Source organism: Buteo buteo, chromosome 11, assembly GCF_964188355.1.
Source record: "Buteo buteo chromosome 11, bButBut1.hap1.1, whole genome shotgun sequence".
NCBI classification, from domain to species: Eukaryota; Metazoa; Chordata; class Aves; order Accipitriformes; family Accipitridae; genus Buteo; species Buteo buteo.
The window spans coordinates 39,778,009-39,797,721 of record NC_134181.1 but is presented as its reverse complement, the minus strand read 5'-3'; the positions used below and the strand labels follow the sequence as shown (position 1 = coordinate 39,797,721).

Below are 19,713 nucleotides of genomic sequence, written 5' to 3'. Positions count from 1 at the left end.
AATTCCAGTCTCCCCTAGAGAACTCCCACGAAGGACTAAATTCTCCAGCCCTGATTCTCCCTTTGGGCACCCCGAGCTCCACAGAGAGAGACCGTGCGTGGGGGGTACACACTACCACGGAAGCTGTGCACCTCCCCGTTAAAGGCTTACGTTCTCCCCTCTGCTAATCGATTGTTTTCCTTTGACTCCACATGCTCCAAGAGCTGTGCCTGCTGATAGAAAAACAAGGTAAACAGCCCGAAAATGCTTTAGGGTAGTTCTAGTCCGGGCATCCCGCCATCGTGACAAAAGCCTCTCTGCAGACATTTCCAATGGGTTACAATAGACACTGCTGTTTCCCAACAGGCAGAGGTATTCAGATCCTGCAATGCCAGTGACTGTACACAAGCATCTGGAGTCATCAGCAATGTTTCTGTTTCACACTAGTCAAATACAAGCAGCTGAATACTCGGTCCTGTTCGACAATGAGCTCTCAAAGGTGGCCTGGGCCAACTGATGGGTTTGTAGCCAAGGCACAGGCCTGCAGCAGAAGGTGCTATTTCTGGCTTTCCCACAGAGTTCCGTCTGACCTTGGCCAATCTGCCTGCTTCACTTCTTTTGTGCTTTCCCTCCCTTTCTGTTACATGAGGTACAATCAAACCTTCCTTCTCAGAAGAGGACAGGGAAGTTCCCTTCTTTTAAAGTGCTTTGAAATCACATGGAAACCACTGAACACATAGTAAGTATTTCTATGCCAGGAAGCTTCATGTTGTATTCAGTGTTTGGTGAATCACTTTTCGGGGCCGTGCTGGCTGGAGCAGCGGTCCTTCCCTTCCACCCCCAGATGTTTCCATCCTGGCAGTGCTCTCTGTCAGGCTGCTACAGGTACTTGTGTGACAAGCAGGCTCAAGGTGCTGATCCAACCCAACTTTTGTCCTTTTCTTACCAGGTTACGCACACTTTCACCCTTTACAGCCAGGCTGCCTGCTGCATCCGGTCCACAATGGAACCACAAAAAAGAGATGTACCAGGATGACAGAGGGGTAATGAGGAAAACAGGTCAATTAAGCAGCACTACCACTGAACATGAAACCGTAAAACCATAAGCCTTAGCACTTGTGTGTGATTCACGCTTTAACAATATGATTTACCCCTAAATTTAGTTTAATAATGTCAGATTAAAAAAAAATGCAGCCAGACTGTAAAAAAATAAAACAAAAAAACCAAACCTGTGTGTGCCAGTTCTGACCGACCCCACCAGCTGTCTGCCTTATAGCATTATGCTTATTTTGTCTGCACAGACACTCAGTTACTACATTCCTTATGCTCTCCAGTTACTCTCTGTGAAGGCAAGGCTAACTGGAGTAAGCAAGAATTTTTAATAAGGGCTATTGAATCAGGCCTTCTGTTTGTAATAGGTCTTCATAAGAGATTTTATGGGACAAATTCCATTCAGTCAGAAACTGCAGAGCCACACATGCATCCAGAGGCACAGTCTGTCCGAAAGAGTTTGCAGAGTGCTGCCAACCTGGACAATTAATTTCTTTTAGCTCATTTCATGAGACTAACTAATGCTTCCATGCCATCTTGCACAGAAAGCACCTCCTCCTGTCTATAACGATCCAGGAACTGCAGGCTGGGCAGTAGTCTCTGCGGAAACAACTCTCAGACCTTCCCAGCTCTCTCTCCTGTTATGTAACAAGATAAATTTGCACTTCTCATTACACCCAGCCAAGTTCCAGCAAACAATTTGAGTTTCTCATCCACAGAAGGACAATGGGGAATCTGGGAGAAATGCAAAAACTTTCACATTAATGGTAAAGATCAAAGTCTTTTCCACAACTGACTTCTAAGCATAATTTTTTCTCTTTCATCTCTAGCTTTCTCCAGGATGAGGGAAGATTTATGCCTGGCAGTTTCACAGAGTCAAGTTTAATAGGATGCAAGGTGGCAGCTGTCAAAGGCAGACTCAATTGCTCTTCCTGCTGTTTGGGAATAGGTTTGCTCTTGCTGCACTTTTAGAGATTAAACCTGACATTACTTCCTAGGACTTGATTTTAAAGTAACTACCCAAACTGTAAGTAAGCTAATAGCTCTGCAGCTACATCCTCACAGCGTCTACATGTAAAAGTCTGTAGGTATATACACATACATGTACCACAACACATACACACACCCACAAACACTTCACAGGAGAATATATATATGCTATTTTTAGGAACAAGGGATGTTAAGCATCCTCCCGAAACTCAGTATGAACCAGTTTCAGCTGTGAGCTGGTACCTTTCTGCTGTTTACTTTATACAGGTTCCAGAATGAACAATGTCTGCTTTTTCTCTCTCCTGTCTGTCAACCGCTCTTTCTTGTTTGTTTGTTCTACTTTTTCACCTGTGGAAAAATTCAAAGCGTATGGAGAGTTTTCTTAAAGAAGAAAAATAAAAGGAAGCTAACATATAGCACAGCATGCTGTGCAAAGGGAGTTGTATAACTGCACAGCTGTATAGCTCTGGAAGGACTCCGCAAGAAGCCGTCAAACCCACCCTCATTCTCTGGCCACAGCCAAGTATGTTCAGAGCTTCCCGGACAAAAGTTCACCTAACCTCCTATGAAAGAACTAATACGCTTTATTACTTAATCTTACTAAATAAGGTCCTGGGGGGAGTAAGCAAAATTAACTTTCTAATCTAAGTATTAATTCCTAGCCAAATTAACATGGATTGCTTAAAATGGAAAAAGTTGACCATTGCCCTCCTTGTAACAGGGCATATGTCATATTCCCATAACTTCCCCTTTCTTGTTTCTAGGCAAACCAAAATAATTCTTCCAATTTTCCTCAAAACCAGTTTTTCTAAACCATTTTCTGTTTCCTTCATAAATTGTGATGCCCAAGAATGAAGATAGTACAGTCTGAGGCCTCATCCACCATGAACAGAGTATTAGAGCAATTTGTGCTTAAAGCTTAAAAAACTGTAAGCATCAAATGTTACTGAACACTATGCAGTACTTGCAACTCCAACAAAAGCAGTTGTTTTTACTCCTTTGTTGCCTTTGTCTGAATCATGAAAATAACTGTGTGCCTCACCTGTAAAAAGCCTTCTGTAAGCAATGATGTAGGAGTCAGAAACAAGTATGTTTTGCTCCTAACCTAGAAACAATTTGAATAGAAGAAAAAAACAGCAGGGCTGCAACAACAGGATCAGATGTTGAGTTTATGAAACTGAGCCGAGTATAACCAAAAATCAAGACAGAGACAGTCACTACAAAGGAGCCAGTGTGGAGCGATAGAAAGAAATATCTGACTGCACTGTTGCATCCCCCTGCTGACATGTTCAAGGAAAGGCTTCCCCTCCCCCTTCAATCTGACAGCATGAGCTATTGCTAAGTAAATGCCAGCCACAGCCTCCAAGGACTAACAAGGAAGTCTGCAGAAGCAAAACAACCATATGTGATACTTGAACTGGTTCAGACTGGTTCAGAGAGTTTGCTCTACTAACTCAAAGTGCCTTCTCAGATGAGCTTTCTGTGTGGGCTGTAATAAAAGCATAGAGGCCTCAGGAGGGCAATCTGGGTCCTATTGTTTACTGGGGGAGAAGCACTGCAGCTACACTTTTCTAGCATTAAGAGATTAGCACTAAATACTCTCGGCAATCACTGACTTAAGAAATTTCACACACTGAGTCCTCTCTAACAGCAACACTTCTTTGTCCTTTTTGTCACAAACTGCCCAGTGCCTCTCCACAATTCCCTCAGCAGTTTTGATAGGCCCAACTGCCTATAAACATTTGTGTTCGCACTGGCCCATTGTGGCTGTTGTAAAGGACTCAGCCTGGATCACGGCCTTTAGCTCTTTCCACTGCTGGAGCATTCTGAAATCGGTATTGGGATCACAGACACTGCTTTTACCTGCTATCCAATGGGTGTGTCTCCTAGCAAGATGCCATAAAACCGTGGCAATATTGTTAGGAATAAGGTACAGCTATCTAAAGATGTTTTGGTCCCCACTTGCACTGTTGGGGGTTTTTTTGTTTTTTGGTTTTTTTTTCTACAGACGCAGGCTGCTATTGACAAAAAACAGAGTGTGCATTTTGAAGGGTGGAGGAAGGGAAGCTATTTTGAAAGATACTCTGATCTACTTGGAGAACACATAGGTCTTTGAGTCAGGAACAGGAGCCTAAATTCTTTTACTGATTTGTTGTTTGACCTTAGGCAAGCTTCTGCCTCAGTTTCCCATGTTAATACTTCTTATGTCACAGAGGCAGAAAGGATTAATGTCTGCAAAGTGCTTTGAAAGCTTCAGACATGCAATACATACGTCATGAAATGGTATTCAGGGGGAAGGAATCATGGAGAGAGATATGCAGGGAAGGTCTTAAGATGTTCTCAAATTTTACATGTGTAGTGCTGACTCATATGAAAAGTACAAATAAGCATTAATGCAGGAAGAATAGGAGAATGTGTTGTGTTGTTTGTTTGGGGTTTTTAAGAGTACCTTTGTAGCTTTCTTGTTTCTTAATTCAGCGTTGTGCACAGCAGTAACTAGCAAAGCTAAGCAGTCAGATAAACCAACATTCATTCTTGTTAGAAAATGCCAATCTAAAAATAATGGTTTATTTGCACATGAGAAACACGAAAAAGGCAGCACCAAAACATCTGGAGATTTGAGTCAAAGGGAATAAAGATTTCTGTTCTGGTATCTGTTCAAATTAAATTCCAGTGAATTGGATGGGATTATTGAAGATCCTTCTACCAGTCTTTCACTCACAATGGAAGCTGATTTCATGGTCAAACAGAAGTGATAGCCCAAAACTCTGCTGTTTAAACTTCAATAATCAATGGAATATTATCAAAGTAAGAGTTAGATTCCATTGTGGAAAGCATGAGGTTACAGAGTTGCACTTAAATATGCAAAACTTCCAACTCCTGTGGAAAATACACCACACCTAGATAGCACAACCACTCATTATAAGCAAGCAACCCATATCCCATGCCAACAGAAAGGCCATAAGGTTATAAACTTGTACACATAAAAAAAAAACCCCAGACGTATCTTCTTATCTATCTAGGATTTTGGGACTAGGATTGGAGTCATCAACAGAAGAGCAGGGCAAAGACTCATTTTGTAATGCATCTCTTTGTAATTCAACATGTGAGCAGAGAAGCAGAGACCAAACCTTTCAGTAGAGCTAATAGTGTTTCCTCATAAAAGTGCAGGATTCATGGACATTTACAATGCAGAGCTTTCACCTCTGGATTTTATTTTCTTAGCTGACCTGAAAGCAGATAAAACCAATGGCACAACGGTACTGTGAAAGACCTCTCTCCCCACAGGTGTTTGCCTAAAGGCTGTGGGAGGAGTTGTTTATTTTGGGAAGCTGCCCTTTCTTTCCTGCGTAGAAAGGCAAATGCTCTTTATTTTCTCTTTGGCTTGCACACAAGCCATAGGCATGCAGAGATAGCCTTTTTAACAACTCATATATGCATGTGGACTTTTTTACATCTACTTACAGAAGCAAAGACTCTGTTCCTTAAGTATGTTTACAGTATAGGGCAAACCTCTGTTGTTATTTTGGTCTTGAGTTTGCCATTCTTTTAGAAAGTTAAGGCTTAAACTGGTAAGACCACAAGGAAGCAAAAAGACCAGGAAGGAACAAAGGCTTACTGAAGTTTCACCTCATACTTCACTTATTTCTTTAGAATATAACGGTGTTGAGTTAGAACACAGTGCATTTGACTAATGACCTAGCACCTGAGGTAGGCAGGCCAGAAGCACTGCAAAAATATATTTATATATCCTGCCTCATTTTTATTTTCACTGCCTTCCAGGTATTCAATGAGGGCAATACCGAATTTCACATAGATATGTCATTACTCCATCCACTTATGCTAAAAGAAAGTAAGAAATCTCATTGCACAGCGCCAGAGAAAGGATTTCCTAGTCAAAATAAGGTCATCCTGATACACAATGTTGCAACTTGCCCACCACACTATGGGTTTTCGTATTCAGCTGCAGAGATGCGCAAAGGCAGGAACTATCTCTGAAAAGAGGAAGATTTCAAGATATGAGAAATACAGGCTGTCTCTCTGTGCACTCATGGTCTCTACTCTCCGTCTCCAGGAAATGAATGCATGCAGCCTGCAGAGTTTAATTCTCTTTTGGTTTATTACTATTTAAAAATCAGTTTTTGTATCCCCTTCTACAGAGGCTTCACCTTCCAACAGAACATACAAAAAGTACACACAATAGAAAAAAAAAAAGATAGGTAGGTAAGTTGCTTTATACAAACAGGTCCCTAAGAACCCAAAAAGGCTAAAACAGGCTCGGTTTCAATAGAAGCAGGCCCATAAATAGGCAAGAGACTTCATTCAAGTAGGGAAAGAGTCATCCATCCTCACCTAAGATCCTTTCTTGCTCACACTGAAGACAATGGGAGGATTCCCAACAACTTCAGTAGAAGCAGGATTGGGATTCATCAGAGCCAATGGCAAACTTTTCTGCTCCTTCCCTTCCAAGGCACTGTCTCTTCCATATGGCGTGCAGCCAGGGAAAAATACCAATTTTCCTGGCTCATCCCACACTTGTGTTTCAGTTGTTCACTCTACAGGACATCTGAGAACAGCCTTTTATTTTCTGTCTTACACTGTGTATTTGCACTAATTGCAGCAAACTTTCAGATTACAACAGTACTGAAGAGAAATTCTGAGCCCAAGACCAAGGCTTGGTTGATTCTTTAAGAGCCAGCAGTCAGTCTGACAACTTTGCAGAGGGCATGTAAAAATTGCCTGGAGAAGGCACCAGTTTGTGGACACAGCAGCCAAAAAGCTATTAGCAAGCATGAGACTGATTTATTATAAAAGCACTTACCCAAGCTCACTATGTGACTACAGGAAACTCAAGAGCATTTATGGCTGCCAGTGGCTGTATGAAGTGACCCCATGGTCCACATGGAACCCAGGAACTGGGAGGGAGTCACTGGCACATCAGTGAGACACCAGTTACCTCCTTCCTTCAGCACATCTCAGATCAGAGCACTTCCAGGTCTCCAAAATTGCAGTACAAGTAGAGAGGCCACTCAGGAAAAGCTTCATTCACATAAACCCTGAGAGCAGATCAATAGTGCCATGCAGACTTTAAATTAATTTAAATATTTCACCTTTCAGGAAAAATGTGGCCAAATGTTTCTTTAACTTTGCATTACACCTGAAGTCAGTGAGGCCAAACGTTTGTAGCAGAGTTCAGCAGCACAATTCTGCAGCACAACTTGGCATGTCAATCAAATCTTGAAACATTCTTACCCAAGGGTTATCATCATCTCATTTTATAGATGGGAACAAAACACAGGAAGAGACTAGAGATGACACAAGGTATTAATTCTTTACAAACGAGCAGTCATTATCCACTACCACAGAGCAAACAACTGTGGTTTTTCACTAACATGCTTTAACCATTCCAGCCTTCACCACAAGCCCTTACAGCCAGTGTTCCTGCTCCTGTTCTGCACCACTCTGCAGTTACGCCACATAACTACTTTTGTTATTTTTTTCTTTTTAGCCAAATGGTTCTCTGGTTTGTTTTATAGACAACACAGTTATTTGCAGAGCTGTACACATCCGAGTAGGTACCATACTGGCATGGGAACGTGTGGAGGGTGAAGGTGCCACGGAAGTAGGCAGTATGACATTATGCCAATGTTGCTGCTGCTGACTCTGCAACAGTAAATGTGGTCTCAGGCTGCAGCCCAAGAGCACTGCCTCCCTCCTGGTCCCAGGCTCAGCGCTCCAAAACACAGAGCCTTCTTACAGGGACAGGGAGCAGCAGGTTGGGCTGAAAGCCAAATTTGTTCCCAAAGTCTCATTCACAACAGCTGAAGGATCTTGTTTTGAGAAGGATGTTCAGGATATAAAAATGGGACTCTCTCAGGAGACATGGGAATCTTCCAGAATCTGTTTTCCCTTTTAAGTTTTCCTATTGGCTTTTTTCCCCTCTTTGCTCATTTGTTTTGTTTCTTGGGGTGGAACTGAGAGCATAAGCTCAGAGATTCACTGTGAGCTAATGTTCTATTCAATTAAAACTCAGGTACTGTGCCCAGGCAAAAGGTGAATGGTACAAAGCTGGCTTAATTTACATTAAAATACTCATAATGCTGTTAAGGTATATTCATAATGCTGCAAAAGCCAACACATTCCATGGTTTTGTTTGGCACTTGCTCTCAGAGTTTCTGCCACGCTGAACAATTGAAAATATCTGATTATTTTTGTGGGTGATAAAGAAAAGCCTTTCCTGTTTCATTATGTAAAATTTTGGTAGCTGTTTTTTTTACTTTGTCCATTTATCTCTCATGAAACCCAAAGAGAGCTCTTGCTCTCCGTTCAATCTTCCAACACTGAAGTCTGGAGTTCCTTTGAAGTTTACTTTGGCATCTACTTCCTCAAGCAAGCACCTTAAAAAAAAATTAAAGCTGAAAGTGGTACCCCACTCCAGACTCAAGACATAAGTTCAGATATTGATTTCTAGGAACAAAGATTTAGTGAAAAAACAAGACACTAAAGTTACAACAGAGCCTACAAAATCTAGGTTAGCTTTCATACTATCAATTCAATTAGTTGAGTTAGATAGACATTCAGTTACACAGCTCTTCTATTCAAGTCATTCCTTACTGCTGACAGCAGTTGAGGGAGGAACAATAAATTCAGGGTATATGTGGGAAATAACAAATATTCCCTAAGTCACTGGCACTCAAACAGGTCTAAAATTGTGACTGGGCGTTTGCAATTATTCAAAAGATTGGTAGGAAGACCAACTCCACACCATCTTATAGTCCTAGGCTTTAAAAAAACAAACAAAACAATCATCCCCCCCCCCCCGACATATAATACTTTGCCCTACTACAGTTAAGGCACTGGATTGAGAGAAGGAAAAATCTGTGTTCAATTTCTGGTTCTGCTATCAATTTCCCATGTCATCATGGGCAAATCACTTAAGATTGAGAGCTCACACGCACCACATTACCATACATCAGGTGAGCCACACTAGTAAGTCTGTTTGCACACATCTAACACATTGCAAGTGCAAGGTAATGTCACTTAATTTAACTCAGTATGGAATAAATTCACATTAAATTGCTTTACCTTGTATTTGTTGTGGATTAACAGTACAAAAAGATAAATTCAGGCAACAAAAGATGCCTGATAAGTCTGTGCCCCTACATTCAACACAACACTTAAGCATGCATGCAAGTGGTTTTTAGTCCTTCATCTTTATTTCACTCATTCACCTATAAGCATCTATTCCTTTCTTGTCTATCTTTAATGTTTAGATTATAAATGGTTGAAGACGTTTTCATCATACCTAATACACAAGGGTCTGAGCCTCAGTTGAGAGGTTTAGGGACTCCTATAATAGAAAGACTACAACTCTGATTATCTAAATTTGTATGAACTGAAGTTCCCTTCTTGGCAGAAAAGTGCAAAAACATTGGACTGTAGTCCCACCAAAGAAGATGATAAGGAAAGGAGGGCTGGCCCACAATGAGAACTATCATCTATACACTGATATGCCAATTAAAAATGTAATAGAAACAAGTGAGGTTGCAGCTCAGAGCATGTTAAGTACTTCCCTTTGAGCCCTGAACTTAGAAGGCTGAGTTTTCTGTTTGGATCTGTCTTCTGTTCTAATAGAAGGAGACATTTCCCAAAGTACAGAATATAAAGAATTTGCACGTACATTAAATTACTATCCACAACGGAACAATATGCCCCCAAAGAAGCAAAAAGCTCTGAAAACACACCAGTGTTAAAGATATGCCCAACCTCCTGCTGGCACTAGTCTGCACCAGTCTCTTGTGTTGGTGCAAATCTCTCCCATTTACACTAGGATGATTTAGAACTGTCATTTCAGGATTGTTAGCTTCCTGCCCAATTTGTTTCCCTGTCCACTAGACTGAGAAGTAAGTAGCTTTCATTCAATGTATTCATGACAACTTAGTAAGCATTTTCTTTGACAAGCAAAATGCACAGTTAGTGTTTTAGAAGGCTTCCTTTTTAGTTCAAGGCTTTTCATTTGTTTCATCAGGTCAAATTCTGTAGTGCTCAAAATTAAATTTTGATACACACGGCCAAAATTCAACCCACTAGTAACACTAAAGTCAGTGGAGGTAAATGTAGGATGAAAATATCCTGTATTCTGGACTTGGCTTTTGGGAGTTGAATTTTATGACTAGTGCACCCTCTTCGAGTGCATATAGGAACACCAGGGACACAAACTTCTATCTTTCAGAATACAGCCTCAAATCAACAGAAATTTTCCTGGTGGTTTAAATACCAGCTATTAATAAATCAGTGACTGCAGTTGCATTTGCTAATCCCAATGAATTGTTATGCTGACTGGAAAGCCTGCTCTATCTTGATTTACTTGGCAGTTTACAAGGTTGTTTCAGCATGGGCTAGATTTGCAAGGTATTTTAAAATGTTTTGTTACCTTTCCAAAATGTCCTGTTTCTACCTGTCAACTAAGCTTACCAGTACAGCAATAGCAATTCCATGAAGCTTCTAGTTTGAAGGTGGGCTTGTTTGTTTTCCCCTTTTAAATGAGACTCATACCTATTCCAGGGATTCTGGGGGAAGATGAATGGAGAAGAACATGTCCTTCAGTCTCCCAACACAGATTAATAGCAAAACATCAAGTCCACTGCAACATGCTCTCAATTTAGAAAGTGCTGGTGCTATAAAGAGAAAGCCATTGATTATTCATCCTTGGTTTATAATACTCCAGAGTAAGTACAAAAAAGTAGCTTCTTACAAAAGAGAAGCTGGGGCTTCTTAAGTCTGTAGAATTTAGAATGTCATTCCAAAATCCATATACTTACAAAAGGCTCTAGAATTCTATCATAAAAACAGAACAGGAATGTGTCTTATTTCAGTTATGCATTAGCTGCAGGGTTTGGATTAGGAGCACCAGGGCAACACAAGTTGTGGCGCAACAGCAGTTTGTGGCTACGTTCACATTTAATACAGACACATCTCCTGCAGAGGATGTTGGTCCTGGTCTGAGGTGATCTATCCTGCTCCAGCACTGTATTAATGACGGAAACAGCTATTGTTTTATAGAATGCAAGTTTGGTGTGGGACTTGGGCTCTTCAGAGTGGCCTTTCTAGAAACATTCAGTACATGTAGCAACTTCGTTTACCAAATCACTGCGTAAACCTTTGCTCATTAACCCTCACAGCAATTGTGATGTAGAGAAAACTCTTTACAGATGGGAAATTAAGGAATAAATTCAGGGAGCTGTCCTATGTGACCTTGAGCATCAACAGCAGAACCATAATTATAACTCAGAGTATTCCTAACTCCTAACCCTGTGTTAAACAACATTTATACCTGGATTTGGTACATAAGATCTTGACAAGTTACATGGGAGAAAAGGGAGGGTCAGGAAAGGACACTATTTCTGCACAAGTAGTATTTTCAGATTAAAATGGAACCTCCAACAGCCTAGAGCCCAGCTTCTTTGCATTTTGTAATCAATTCTTTTTCAGAGATATGATGTTTGCAATTCCCATCTCTTATAGTAGAAACCCTTCTTCTTTGCAAAAGAAAGGAGTAAGACTGGCTTTTGCAAACCTGACCAGAGGCAGATCAGGAGAGCATGACTGTAGCCAAAAAGCCCAGCTCACTAAGAATACAGTACAGTGTAGAGTGGGATTAATGTCTTATTTACTGGTTCTCATTTGCGCACCTTTTGGACAGGTGGCTAAATTGCTCAAAAACCAGACAAAACGAGGGGATGCAAAGTAACATACTAACTTCTTTAATAGAGTCCAATCCAATTAAATCAAAATCACTCTGTGAACCCCTGGGTTTATTCACACTAAACAAGTCAGTGGTACATAGTGTTAACCCGATAGCTGATCGTGTTTATACCCTAGGTCCCCACATGGAAAATGAGCACCAGTCAACCAGACTGCAATGGTATTTTTCCTTCCTTTTTTTTTTTTCTTTTTTTCTTTTTTTTCATAAAACTATTTCTTTCATAGACTTAAAACAATCAACTAGCCAAGTTATTAATTATGGTACATCTAAAAAAAGAAAAATTAATACTAACCCTAATGTGACTGCTGCTTTAAGAGTGCTCTGTGTATCGCCTTAGACTGGCTTTTCAGTAGCAATTCACTACAACAGGTCCTAAAATAATAATAATAAAGAATTAAAAACCTGACAGCAAGTTCAATGGTTAAAAGTAACAAAAACAACCTGTTCTGAATGGTGATTTTTCTCAGCAGTTCAGTCCTGCTGCAGCACTCACAGCCTCACAAATGGCAGAAGGGGTTCAAATTCTCTCACCTTCTTTAAATTTTTCTGTTTTTAAAAGGACAACTGCATTGTAACCTGCTAGGTACCACGGGGCATTTTACTTAATGTTATATTCAATAAAGGGTCAATAATGGGTCTGGTTTTAAAACTTACTGTTTTTCTGGGGCAGGTTAGGGAAGGTGGGGAATAGAGAGAGAACAAAAGCATAGCTCCCCGTAGCTGTAGCTCCCCAGGTGCCTCGGTCACTACGACTGTCTAATTCTCAAATCGGTGCTGGCAACTTTTGTTTATTTTAGAAGATCATAACGAAACACCAGCAGCAGCCTCTAAAGCTCCATTTGGTGTTTTAGGTCATGTCTCCTATTCAAGGTCACCATCTTCTGTAATTTATCAGCTAAGAAGCATCTTCTCCCTCTCCCCAGTGAAGGTTTACAGGTGGGGTAGGGCATGAGACAAAGAGGGAAGCTAAAATGAATAAAAAATTCTCAGCTATAGAACCAAATTTCATTATTTCCTCTTTCATTCACAGCATCTTATCATTATCGCCAGACTGCTGCTTTGCTTTGTTAAGATCAAACTGATCTCATTTCCCCTCTGGCCCCATTGGTTGCTGGTCGACCTCTGGATCCACTAGGGATGATGCAAATGCTGACTGGACGATCTGAAACCCAAATGACTCCAGGAGAGACATGTTCTGTTGGGGTGAAAAGGGGGATCCTAGAGCAGGACCAAGGTCCCCCAATGGGCCACCAAGGGCCCTGACGTGAACTTTCTGTATGTGTTTGTTCAGATAAGACTTTGATCTGAAAAAGCTGCCACATTCAGGGCAAGGGTACTTCTTCTCTCCTTCCGTCTCCATTTTGTTTTTGCTGACTGCCATGTCACACGAGAAGGACCCATTGGTGCTCTGTTTCTCAGGAGTCTTGAGGTCACTGGTGTCAGAGAGGTCTCCATATGAATCAGAACTCTCAATCGGGTCCGAATGTGAACATTTCTGGCCTTCTACGGGAAAAAGAAAAGAGAGAAGTTTTCAGAATCTTATCTCCCCCAAGAAGTATTTAACATGCATTAAAATAGATTATATTGGTTACCACTTGATTTCATTAATGCCTGTCATGACAGAATGATACACACTTAACATCGCAATCCCTCATATTCTAAAGCCCTTGACCATAGGTCCTCTTTGCAAACCACCAGGCTGCTATTAGAGCAACATCCAGGTTTTTATTATGGATTTGTCATGATACTGATGCAACCATAATGGGTCTCTGGTTTACATAATACTTTTTTGAATCCCAAAGATGTCTCTCAACGTTTACATCTCATGCCCTACAAAAGGATGGACATAATGATGAGTTTTTAACTGTACAATTCGCACCCACACTTCTGAAATATTGTTGATACTTTGGGGAGAGCCTAGAAACTGAATAAAGTATAACAGGCTGCAGCAAGATGTGAAGAAACCCGGAAATACTCAGCAAAACAGCAGTGAGCTACTGCAATTTAAGAAGTGCAATTCCATTTAGTCTTGAGGAACTCTTTTTTTACAAGTTAAGTCCAATGCTGTTAAAAGTGAACCTCATAATCTAAAATTGTTCCATCTTTAAATATTGTAGTGTGAAACAGGAGAGAAGTTAGGGACGCTATTTTAAGTCATTTGGATACATATCCTGGCAAAGCCATTGGTATGTTTGGAGTGTTCCCCATTCTCCTCTGGCAGTATGCCAAGAAAGTTTGTCCACACTTTTTGCTCAGCTCATATGAATGAGCGTGGGAAACCCAGACATACTCCCTAAACAAGTCTCTGAATACAAATAAGCTGTATCTACTATTAACTCTAAAAGACCAAAGAACCACTTGGCACAGCCCAAAAGACAGATTTGCTCTGGACTCGGCATTACAAACCAAACAGGATATGCATGAAATCAATACACCACTGAGCTGGAGTAAATCTCTTGTTAAGTCAGCACACCACCCAAAACCAAAGTGCTTCTGTAGTAACTCTATCAGGACTTCAACAGAAAAAAATTACACAACTTAGCTTTCCACTGGCACAGACTTTGTTTAACCCAGCCTGCTGTGTTCTCCTGGGCAAGAAAAAAAAACGTAACTTTTTGGGACAACCATGGTTTTGAAGAAATTTCTGATGTTTCAGCTTCACCAGGAATACTGACAGCTCAAACCAGGAAGCAAAAAGCAAGCTATTCTACATAGATTAGCAACAGGTTTACAATTCAGAAGTTAAATACTCTTTAGCTACTCTTACAAAAATATCTTTTTTCTTTTTTTTTTCCCCAGAAGTTAAATGCAGGTTAAAAACCCAAAAGAAGTGACAGTACTATTATCACCCCCTACACTCTACCTCTCCGCCCCAACAACAGCATTAGAAAGTGTAAGTTTAACTACAGATAGTTGCATGGCTCCTCATCAACCTGAGGATGAATATTGCTTTCACTGCTCAAGAATCTTTATGAACTGCATTCTGCAGCTCCCATTTGACTGACACGAGATACGAGTATAGTGGGACTAAGGAATTGCCAAGGATCTGCACCCCTCAGGCAAAATTCAAATACTGACTGCTCCTAGGAAGATGGTCAAGATGAACTAACATGGCTTTTTCAACCTCTAAAATCAAAGCAGCTGCCAAAAATTCACATACCCTTACGTGTCCATCTCCTTCCCCCAGACTTGTTAAATCAGCTATTCCAAGGACAGATATTACATACTATGTGATGCTATGTAATTTCTCTGCATCTCCCTAAGCTTCTCTCCAGTACTTCTCCCTGTCCTTCCTCCCTCCCCTTTCTCATGCCCAGCCCAACATCCCACAACACAAAGTTCTGCACAGAGCAGCAAGATGCAGAGCAGCAAGTCGCTTGCCTTTGATGCCATAGGTCCTGACGCAGTGGAACGCTGCTCCCCCATTCGGGATGGACTCCTGGTGCCTGGAGACCTGGGGAAGGGGAACACCGTGGTGGGTTTTAACATGGACCTTTAAGTAGGAGGCAGAGGAGAAACCTAAACAAGATAAAAGGAGATGAGATCCTGCCACCAGCAAAGACACACATCTGCCTTCCCCGTTCTTTTAATCTTTCTCTTGTTCCTAATCCCTATTACAAAGTTGCCATTATACTAGCTTGATTTCTGGTTACCTACAACATATGCTCAAGTAGGATTCCTAGACATAATCAGGCAATGAATGTAATGCATACCTTTCATTAGACTTCATTTGCTTTGTGGAAGTCATGATGAAAGAACAGCCTCCTTGAGAAACAAATCCTATGTAAGCAAACCTAGCGGATGACATGAAACTTTCTGGAAAAAAAGGCAGAAGAGACATGATACAAAAAGGCACCCATGTCTCTTCACCATTTTTGTGCTGGTTTGTTTATTTTAATTAAAAATGCCTTCATCATCTGATCATACTTTGGAAGATAGTTCAAATTAGTTTATTTTATGCTGTTAAGATTTGAAGGAATGCTGTTTAGTATTTAGTGTGCTCTCCCCTTAGGTTTCTAGCATTTATAGTGACTCCTAGAAGGCAGAAAGCTAAAACTACCGAGTTTTTAAGGTATACAATTTTGTTCTATAGTAATTTTTGAAAAACATTTCCTCCATTCAGCTCATCCTGAGTTTTAAAAAACATACCGAAACTCATATTTTGTCTGCACTTAAAAAAAAAAAAGTTAAAAATGCAATTTCATTATTTCTATTAGCTCTGATCTGTAAGCCCAAACCACTGAAATTAAAACCATGTATTTCAAACAACTGATAAAACAGTTTTTTACATTTGTGCATGTGCTTTTAAAAATTGTTTTTGAAGTCTCACAAATATGGCCTTTTCCTTTAATGCAGTAAATTATCTCACATATACTTTGGAATGTTTTTAAATTCAATTTTAATAAGATTTGCAATTAGTACTAGTACATTTGGACCACATATGAGGCACAATGAGGATAGAGTTTTTAAAGACTTCCTACACAGGTAAGCCTATGAACAACCATCTTAATCTTCTGTTATACTTTGAACAGAATATTATGGCACTTTCATGTTAGAAACATTTTCCTTTAACAACTGAGAACACAACACAAGTTTCACCATCATGGACACAGAGTTCCAGGTTCCCTTTCTGGATAGAGAAAACCCAAGACCTAGATTTTTTTTTTTAACCAATACAGCATTTACAGCACAAGCCCTTGCAAAAGAACTTTCATACCAATGCTTGCTTCAAATATGAATAGATGTACTACTGTAAAGCCATTTTTATAGTGATATAACTGCATTTACATTCGATGATATATAATAATATATTAGGAAGGATGCAAAATCAATACTGGCATACATCTTTGGGGTGGATTTTCTGACAGCAGCTGTTAGTTTCAGGTGCTGAATTTAATGAAAGTTGGCTTTACACTAGAATTCCCTGTGCCTACCCAACAAAATATCCCTCTACCCAGACTTTTCTTAGAAGCCAGGATCAAAGAGTATTCAAGGGTTATTAAGAACTATATATACAGGACCTGCAGAGCAAGACAAAACTCCACAGCAACATGCTGAAAGGGAAAAAGGGCAGGTTGCTGAGGATGAACAAGAGAGAGTTACTGTAGACTCCTGAGTTGAAGGTAAAAGTACAGAAAAGTAGATACATCACAGCTGAAGAAACCAAGAACATATGACCCTCAAAACACAATGGAGCAGAATCACCTAGGCCAAGTCATCCAGGGAATTAATGTAATGATATTATCCTCCAAAATAATGCAAGACCTACCCTCAGACGCAAAATGCTGTACTGAATATCTCATTGGGTCACAAGAAAATATATTTTTCTAAATACCAAAAATTCACTGTAGACATGGAAAGAACCAGTGTTTGACTGGTAGAGAAAAGGACAAAATGTACAGATACAATGGTGATACTTCCACCTACAAGGTACTTCCCTTATTTCATACGTGTGTCTAATAACCACATGCATGCTGAGATGAGCCTCTTTATGTAGCAATGCATTAAAAACTCAATGCCAACCATTAAAAAGCATTACACATAGGTATTCAGTGTTTTTCTATCCTACAACTAACACAGGAAAATCTGAAGTTGTAATCTCTGCTATACAATATTTTTTCTGAACTCCGCAGTTCTATTTGTAGTGTACATTGTTTTATATAATGAAAACTGCCTGCAAAGTGTTAGCTCCCTTTTATGCACTTGGCAGATGAACATGTGAGTCATCAACTTCCATCAAAGCAGTAAGAATGCCAACAGCTTCATAGGAGACTGTTTAAAGTGAGATTTTTTTGTTGTTGTTTTTATCCTAATTTTTTTCTGAAGCACTTAGCACCGGCCTTTTTTTTTTTTTTTTTTTCCCACCAGACCTTAATTATGAATGCCTGTCCTAGGAAGATGGGGGATTCATAGACAATAATCCTTTACTTTTAAAAATCTCTTTAAAAAAAAAGTCAGGCTAATGCAGAGGATAAAGTGGCAGTATTTTTCAAAGAAGGAATGTATTTATTGCTTTACCTATACACATGTCTCAGCTTTGCAGAGCAGATTATTTCTTCATACCAGAGGAACCAGCATCAAAAATATGCATAGAGAGGAAACGATCTGCTTTATAGAAATGGAACCTATCCCTTGATCTTTTAGATAATATCTATAAGGAGATGGACTATAGAAATAATTGCAGGATGCTCCTTTTTCAAAAATTCTAATTTAGATTTAGCTGAAACATCCGGAGAACGTGTCTTGCTTTAATCAACCCTGTATCCACCACGAAATATACAAGAATTAATCTTATTGTAAAAAAAATTCTATCTAACTCGTGATTGGAATATTTACCCTTCTCCTAACTCATCTGATTCCTGTGAAACAAAAATGCATATGTGTCTGAAACAGAAAATGAATCTTCTGAGTTGCACATGTTATTACAAGCTACCAGTTCTAGACTTGCCAAAGATATTAACCTCTTAAGTTCTTTGAAAAAGTACACACAACTTAATAAAGTTCCTGAGGATGGTAATAGAAGATTATGTAACAACAAAGCAGGAGCAGGTCTTTTTTATTTAAACTGATTAAAGAGAATTTGTCTTAAAAAGTGAGGATTGAGGATCAGTTTTCATAAGTACATTTTAGATGAATTCTTAAAAAACAAACAAACAAAAAACCCACAGAAAATATCAGACACACACACACCCCCCCCATTGCACAGCTTCCCTGATTTTACAAAATTTAATTGCTTCCATAACTGTTCTAAGCATAAAGACCCTAAGTAAGAAACTAACCTGGAAAAAACATCAAACTACAGATGGTAATTTTTGGACCTTATACTGCCATTTTGCAAAATAAATAAAAAAAAAAATAAAATCAGCAAATGGGTAGATGCATGACATGGCAAACCAGTGGCTACTGCTTTCACTCAGGTACTGAGTTCCCCATCTCCTAAATCCATTAAACCTTTAAAAGAACATGAGACACTTGATTAAGTTCCACAGAAAAAGCCCTCAGTCTGATGGGATAAATTGAGGGATTCTAAGCTCTGTCTTTAACACTAGCATATGTTCAGCTGTGTAAGAGTCACCTTTTTATCCACTTTTTTTTGTGGGCCAACATCCAAAATTCTCTCTACAAGCAGGTTGAGCATTCTTGCTTGACAATTACTATATCCAGAACCAGCTAAGTTCCAATTAAAAAATACATGAGAACGTTAGCTGAGGGAAGAATAAAACAAAATCCCATTGCACAAGCACCATAGCCACGGCACAATCACAGTCAGGGGGATGGTGAGTAGCTTCTGACTACGCCAATGCCTATCGAATAGATGTTTCTAATCCAGAAATTTTCCACTATATTTCATCTTGCCAGACTCTACAATCTAGAAGATACCTATTTAAAACAATGAGCATTATAATTTGATTCTAGAACACTTTGGATTAAAAATTCTGCTGTCACGGATCATAAATCTGTAATAAAAATTCACAGCATATAACAATGAGTTCTTAACACAGTTGTTTGAAAAATCTAGTCTGTAACTTCCATTTCCTATGAATTTTAACACTGGGTAGCTATTTAAGAATAATTCACCAGATTAATTACGTTTTCTAAGTGCTGACGTAAACTGAAATTCACAGCAGACTAAATTCTGACAACACATCTGAAATACACAAACTGTAAGAAGAAAGTAGTTGCTTAAAGTTTGCTGCATCACAGGTTCCCTATCCTTCTACAGAGGAGTATATATTTTATTTATATTTCCACTGTACATTTAAACCTGTAAAATGTGAATAAACCATTTAGTCATTTCATTGTTTGAATGCCAGATGTCTTTGTCATACTGGCTGAATTTCGAAAGAGCTGCAGTGACATCCAGTGGTAATTAAGCTGAATCGCATGCTTACAAATCTTGGAAACAAGACAATTCCTCCCAACCCATA

At 39.6% G+C, this 19,713-nt stretch overlaps 1 protein-coding gene across 8 annotated transcripts in view; it reads right to left on the bottom strand.

Moving 5' to 3' along the window:
* Positions 1-2,289: 2,289 nt before the first annotated feature.
* Positions 2,290-19,713, bottom strand: part of PATZ1 (POZ/BTB and AT hook containing zinc finger 1) — a 28,921-nt gene continuing 11,497 nt past the window's right edge. For 2 of the 8 annotated variants that reach the window (XM_075041723.1, XM_075041724.1), the window contains 2 exons: positions 15,167-15,304; positions 10,717-13,288 (listed from right to left, as the gene is read on the bottom strand). In XM_075041723.1, coding sequence (XP_074897824.1) covers positions 12,870-13,288; positions 15,167-15,304 — 557 coding nt within the window. In that variant the 3' untranslated portion in view covers positions 10,717-12,869. The other 6 variants (XM_075041725.1, XM_075041726.1, XR_012652355.1 and 3 more) reach the window with 5 other exon arrangements.